The sequence below is a fragment of the Brassica oleracea genome, unplaced genomic scaffold (assembly GCF_000695525.1).
Source record: "Brassica oleracea var. oleracea cultivar TO1000 unplaced genomic scaffold, BOL UnpScaffold01023, whole genome shotgun sequence".
Taxonomy (NCBI): domain Eukaryota; kingdom Viridiplantae; phylum Streptophyta; class Magnoliopsida; order Brassicales; family Brassicaceae; genus Brassica; species Brassica oleracea.
In genome coordinates this window covers 9,689-16,716 of record NW_013617597.1, presented here as the reverse complement: position 1 = coordinate 16,716, position 7,028 = coordinate 9,689, and the positions used below count along the sequence as shown (strand labels likewise).

The window sequence follows — 7,028 nt, the reverse complement described above, 5'->3', positions numbered from 1 at the left end:
AAATTTGTGGCATAAATAGTTAAACGTACAGAGGAAAATCAATGGTTTAAAGTTACGGATGATGATACCCCAGTGTCTCCATTGCTAAGCTCATTGAAATGTGTTTCACCACCATTGCCATGTTTTCTTTTTGAACCCACAAAAGAACTCTCGAGAGTTTCTACACCATTGTTACCTCACCAGTGACCGGAACTACTAACCAGCAATCTTCTCTGGGACAAAGTAGAAATAGGATAGCTATCAAAAATTAATGTGGAGAGACAAATCAAAACCGAAACTTGTTTTATTAACCTGCATTGCCTCCAATTGTTTTAAATGTGGTGGCTCTATATTTCTCCTGTAACCATGGATTTTCCTCCAAACCTTTTCGAAAAGCATAAGATTGTTAAGCCATATATATGATAGATAGAAGAAGGAAATCAAAGAGAAGCTAGCCGGTTCTCTGAGTCAGACATCAGTTTCAGTTTCAGTCTCACTTTCACGCTTCACACCTTGCGAGCTTCCCACCTCACACCAAGTATGAGTTTGCAGCCTACAAAAGAGCAATCTAAAAGATAGAGATTGCCACCAGCAGGTGTGTATTAATCACGTGCTTTACTGTCCGTGTAGGTAAGGCATATAAACAGCACGAAACATTACTAAATCAATGCACTTCACAATTTCCCCCATACTGGAGCTGTTTAAAATTACAATCACCAAACTCAAAACTATAGGAATTGTGTCCAAAAAATGAATCTCTTCAAGCTCAAGATCTAAACTATGTTCTAACGCCGCCGTTGGAAAGAGTAGTGTTGCGTTCAGAGGGGTTGCAGAGATAAGACCAACTGTGAATTTCTTCCCCGTAATCTTGGAATGTCGACGGCACTGCACACCCAGTGAATGTTGGTTTTAAATGGTACATACTCTTGCGGAAATATTAAAGTAATTAAAATAAAGCTTTTCAAGATTCGCTACCTTCTCATTGAGGAAGATGAAATCCACACTCATAAGCTCACCAGATTTCTTAATGTTCCTAGCCTCCCAAAAACGAAGAAGACTTGTGACAACTCTGTCCTCCAAACGACCAGACTTCAAATCGGAGAAGTGGAGCTGAGTAATCGCCATTCTAAGAACTTCTACTTGTAGGGTTGTCGCAAGTATATGATTCGTAAGACGTTTGAGAGTCCTCCTGAGATCCTAGAGACTATATATATATCCAATTCGATTGATGGGGAAGAGAAAAACCTGTATTGATGAGGAGAAAGTGGGTGAATTTGATTGAATGCCATCAACACTGAGTCTCTCTGTCAAAGAAACGGATGGAAGACGATATGACGGGAGTTACTGCTTGCGACGACGACGAAGAAACCCAACAAAAAACATAAATAAGCCCAAGAAATTTTCAAGCCCAAGATGTTTAATGTTTTACGGAAGAAAGAGGTATTGCAGGGAGGAAGCGCTGAGGTGTCGCAAAACGCCCCTAGGTGATTGAGGACGTGGAGGAAGGAGGAGAGATGCAAGTCTGTTTTATTGTATAAGATGGTGGTGGTGAGTTCACAGCTGGCATTTAGTGTCCTGGTCTTCTCTCACCAAGACAGACACCATCATCTGATATATTTGCTAGCTATAAAGCTATTGCTTCCTTCAAATAGTACCTTGCCGGACTCTATGTTCTTTGTTTATCATTAAACACACAAGGATCATTCCATAAAAAGATCTCACCTAAGAACCTAATTCCAATTTCTTTTGAACATTTTGGTTCACCAGGAGTAAACTCCACCATCAAAGATTGGTTAGGGTTCATTCAAAGTTCGATAATAATAATATAATTAAGAAATAAATTCAAAAGAGAGGGTAGATGTCTTGTTATACAAGAAGGAAGCGGCACAGAAAAGAGAGAGCTCCTAAAGGCTACTTAAATATCTATATAGATTCTGTTTTCTTAATACAGACATTGAAGGTACTCAAAACACTAAATTCTTGTCAGGGATTGCTTGCAGAAGGATGCCTGCAGGGTAAAGAAAAGAGTAAGCAATGGCTATCAGGAATAATCTAATGGACAAAACAACAACAGTTTAGTACGAGCAAACCTGAAGTCTGGACGGTTCAACGAATGCACATAGTTCACAGAGGGCAAGTTCGGCCACGGTGTGTAACCACCCGGGTTGTTAATAAACGGACTCATAACCGGATGCCCGTAGCTTAGATTAGCTTGATGACCTCTTCGCATCTGCGGGAAGCCCCCATCGTGAAATGGCATATGCATTGCCATCGGACTGAAGCTTTGACCAGATGGCATAACCCTAACGTACCTACAAAACATGAATTAATGGAATGTCAGCCCGTTCAAGAAGAGATGGAATGGTGTTTTTACCTGTAGGCAGGATCCGCTACATATCTGTCATAGCTCCTGTCATAATCAGGATCATACCGATCTTTCTCTCTATCTCTGATAATAGCTACTCTAGAAGTCCGAGAACCACCAGCATCAACAACAGCACTATTACTAACCGCCACGTCATTCTCATTTCGGTTTACACCTTCAAGCGGAGGAGAATCTTCAGAGTCAGAGCTACTAGGACTGTTAAAGATCCGAGCCCGGGCCTTATCATACTCTTCTTTCCTCTCCTCAACACTCCTCAGAAGATTCTGCTGCACTCCACACCCGCCACCTCCGCTCCCGGATCCTCTCTTGGGTCTAGCCTTGATCGCAATCTTGAAGCCCTCTGGTCTACCGTTCTCAGGCTGCTTAACGGGGATTTCTGATAAGCAGACGTGAGGAAACCTGCTCTCGGCTGTCTTGGTGACGAGGATCCTGTTGTCTGATCCGTCTAGAGAACCGTTACCGTTCTCCAAAGACATTGTCGGTAGTCCGTAATGCTGAGCGACTCGGTGTGCGGCGAGACGCAGGTAAGACGTTGGAAAGGGTTGGAACTCGAACTGGAGCTGTTCAGGGTTTTGAAAGAACTTTTGAATGTCGAGCTCCATACGCAGAACTGAAACACGTAACGACAAAAAGATGCAACCTTTATCCATCATCACCCATCAACCACATTTAAAGAATCTTTCCAGATATAGAAATTAAACGAAAAAGTGTTGACATTTGAGGGTTAATGCAAAACAGAGTGATTAGTCAAGTTTCAATGTTCATGATGCCAATGAAAACAACACGCAACCGTAATCACCAAAACATTGAATCGAGGAAAGGATTGAACTTTAGAGAAACCCATGATTCTCCAACTCTATCAAACCCTAGAAAGCTAATGAGAACAGATCAATATGTGAAATTGAATCGTGGGTTTGGGAGAGAATTGACTAACTGGTGAGACGATGACGAGGGTTCTGAAGAGCTTCGACCAGGAAAGGATCCACCATAGCTTCCTTCTCGGTCATAGCGGCGGCCATAGATTAGCTTATCTCTCTCTCCTCTGTTTTGAAATCTCTTTCGCCGGAGATTAGAAGAGAAAACACATCATGGAGACAAAAAGGAGATTATTGTTTCTGATGAGCATTCTGGCGAAACGATGAGGATGAAGGAAGATGAAAAGACCTTCTCGACCTTTATCTCTCTTTCTCTGCCAATCAAGTGGGCAGAATAAAAAAGAAAGTTGCTGCTGCCTTGAGTTTTTTTTTTTTTTTTTTTTTTTTTTTTTTTTTTTGTTGGGCCAAGACTTTTCACAAATTGAGCTAGAAGTTTTTTTTTTTTTTTTTTTTTTTAATATTCTTTTATAGGTAGGTCTGTTTTATTTATTTTTGTGGATTAAATTGTTGGACTTTTGGACAAATTGAATATGATTTTTTTTTGTGATGACTAAAATTTAATATTTTTTAAGAAGTGGGTTTTGCAAAGTTGATTTGGTGGAATCATAAAAATATAGAAAAAAGTATTGATCTTTCTTCTAGAAGTTGGGTAGTTGTGTGATACTTCGTTTATTCATGTGAATAGACACTGCATTTTGTCTATAATTACAAATGTACAATAGTTTCATCTAGCAAAGTGGAGGAGACATTGTACATTTTGATCAGATCAAACCACTTAGTTTCTTATTTATGACTAATACAAAATAAGAAACATTGTATTAGTCATGTCATATCATTGCTCCTATATCCATTCGTTGCTCCTATATCCATTCTATTGACATCTGATAAATACATAAGATTCCACAATGTTTGAAAAGAGCCAAACTTTGGTGAAAATGTTCCTTCGGTCATTATGCATCTTACCAGCATTTTATATCGGCTCAAACTTCTATTGGTTTTATGGTCAATTCTCTTAAACTGTTTTTCATTCATAACTTTTCAGATAATCTATATAATACATGAGTATACATTAGCTCATAGATGTAAGTTGCTAAGACATTTCATTTTATAATGTAGTGAAATTGATATATTATATGCATTCAGCAAAGAAAACCGACAGTAAAAATTATTAAAATCTAAGAAAACGTAAGATATGCACCGAGTAAATTATACTTTAATATAGTGGAGATAATCATTCTATAAAGTTTGTTGATTTTAAAAGTTGGGAGATTTGTTAAATTTGAAAGAGTTGTAGAGAATTTTGTATATTGTGAAAATCTATGAAAATAACGAAATGTAATGATTCTAAGAATTCAAGGATAATATGTAATATTATCAAAATCTTATTTTGTGAGTTAAAATATTAAAAATTCAACTCCCAATAACAGTTGTTTTAATAAATTCGTAGAATCATTAAAATCTAAATTTTTTGAATAACAATGATATTGTATATAATTATAGAATCATCAAACCAATAACTCTAGATTTTAGTGAGAATGTGAGAATCTATAAACCAATAACATTAGATATATAATATGAAAAAAATGATATTTTCACCAAAAAGAAAAGTGATTTTTGCGGGATTTGGTATAGAGATTTCCCTTAAAAGATAGATATGCATTGAAGGCTTAGACTAAATTTAGAGTAATATGTTTATTTTCTCTTGGAATATGAGCAGAAAAATTAAACGCAGAAATTTAGACTAAATCTAATGATGGAATTGAAAAATGTTGTGAAAATCTTTATTGAAATCCTTATTTCTTCTTGAGATGATTTTGTCTGGTCAAAAAAGTAAACGCAGAAACGCTCGCGCGTGAACACTTGTTCATCACATCCTACATGGCCTTTCTTGATTGGCTACAAGAAAATCATCTACCAATAGCGACAACTTAAAAAGGAACACCAAACTTTACCTCCACGCCCCACAGTCTTAAACCTTCTTTTTGCTTCATAACGTAAATAACATTAATCACATCACTATCTCTCTCTCGAACAATGACGATCTCACCTTTACTATTCATTGGTTTGATTTGCCTTGCTGGTGGTGGCTCTCTTTTACCAGCGAAGGCGATATGGTTAACGATTCCAAGTTCGGGCGAGAGATGCGTCTACGAAATGATCCAAGCCAACGTTGTGGTCGTTGGCGATTACCTTTGCATCGATCAAGACAACGTGGGACTTGGTCCCACGATTGATATTCATGTATGTCTCCATAAATACCAATTATTATTCACAACCATACTTCATATTCTTAGATGTTGTTCTTTTGCTCACCCAAATGATTGAATATGTAAATCGATATTCGTTTTGTACATTAAAATGCCTACATCTAGATGTATCACTGGCTGAATTTTAAAAAATTCATCGCAAATTTCCACTCAAATGAGAGTGAGTTTTGATGGTGCATATAGATGCAGATTCATGCTTAGTCATTTATATAATGCACCACTTTCATATATGCTAGAGACTGACCGTTTTATAGGGCTTGGTTATATATCAAGTGTGTGTGGTTATTACTTATCAGGTAACATCACCTCATGGGAAGGAACTATACAAGAAAACAAACGAGACGCATGGTCAGTTTGCATTTACAACGAGCGAGACAGGAACATACTTTGCTTGTTTGTCGTCTCATCATGATCAGTCACATTACACAGTCAATGGCACTGCTATAGTCAGTCTTGATTGGAAGATGGGGATTCGAACCAAAGACTGGGATGCTGTTGCTAAGAAAGAAAAGATCGAGGCATAATTAATTCATAATTCATATAATACAATATTTTCTGCAAATTAAAAGACGTGTGGATGAATATACACATTCTTTGCAGGGTGTGGAGCTTGAGCTTCGAAAATCTGAAGAACGTGTAAATGAAATTAGCGCAAACATTATCTATCTAAGAGTCAGGTTATTTACACTATCTTCTCAGTTTTGTATATAGTTTGAAATCTAAAAACTCTGATCTCTGTCTCTTTTGATGAATCTTTGCTAATTATAAATATTAAATGGTGCAGGGAAGCATCTATGAGGGAGATAAACGACAAGACTAACAAGAGGGTTGCACAGCTTAGCTTTATGTCTTTAGGTCTCTCTGTTATCGTTTCACTTTTTCAAGTTTGGCATCTCAAACGCTTCTTCCTCAAGAAGAAGCTTATCTAACTTGATTGCTACTAGAGTAAACATTATTAGAGTAAAAATTACAATATTGTATCTTTCTTGGAGGATCACTATATAGTCATACCAAGGGCCTGTTTGTTTCTCCATCTGGATGGACCATCTGGATGGACCATCTGGATAAAGATGAGAGGTTTGTTTGTTTAGGCACTAAAAGTGCAACTCATTCAGATGGATCATCCGGATGACTTTTGGAAATTTAGGCTTAATTTTAAAGTCCATTCAGCTGAACCAATTTGGATCATTTGAATGGAGATGGTTCATTCAAAATGGTATAATGTCTATTATACCCCTAATGTAATTCACAAATTACAAACCTAAACATAATATCATTTTTGTCACAAACGAAAACTAACAAAACTATAAAAACACTTTTTCTCGTGCTAAAAACTACTTTTTCACGTCAAAACCCCAAAACGCATTTTCCCGCTAAAATTGCAAAAAAATGTTTTCCCGTCAAAATTGCAAAAACGTGTTTTTCCGCAAAAACCGAAAACAAGTTTTCATGCCAAAATCACAAAAAAAATGTTTTCACGCAAACACTCCAAAATACATTTTTCCGTCAAAACACAAAAAA

General features: G+C 37.0%; 2 protein-coding genes across 3 annotated transcripts; one reads left to right on the top strand and one right to left on the bottom strand.

Moving 5' to 3' along the window:
• Positions 1-1,788: 1,788 nt before the first annotated feature.
• LOC106320688 lies at positions 1,789-3,600 on the bottom strand. Of its 2 annotated transcripts, none has more exons than XM_013759056.1 (4): positions 3,300-3,600; positions 2,354-2,975; positions 2,070-2,291; positions 1,789-1,987 (listed from the first exon to the last, which is right to left on the bottom strand). In XM_013759056.1, the coding sequence occupies exons 1-4, from the start codon at positions 3,382-3,384 to the stop codon at positions 1,963-1,965; spliced, it is 954 nt and encodes a 317-aa protein (XP_013614510.1). In that variant the 5' UTR covers positions 3,385-3,600; the 3' UTR covers positions 1,789-1,962. The 2 variants fall into 2 exon arrangements, with proteins under 2 accessions (XP_013614510.1, XP_013614511.1); XM_013759057.1 differs by having other exon boundaries at positions 2,411-2,975.
• A 1,650-nt stretch (positions 3,601-5,250) lies between these two features.
• LOC106320695 (transmembrane emp24 domain-containing protein p24delta6-like) lies at positions 5,251-6,445 on the top strand. The gene is made up of 4 exons (XM_013759063.1): positions 5,251-5,481; positions 5,804-6,025; positions 6,108-6,184; positions 6,292-6,445. Exons 1-4 carry the CDS (start codon positions 5,275-5,277, stop codon positions 6,434-6,436), a joined length of 651 nt encoding a protein of 216 aa, XP_013614517.1. The 5' UTR covers positions 5,251-5,274; the 3' UTR covers positions 6,437-6,445.
• Positions 6,446-7,028: the final 583 nt, after the last annotated feature.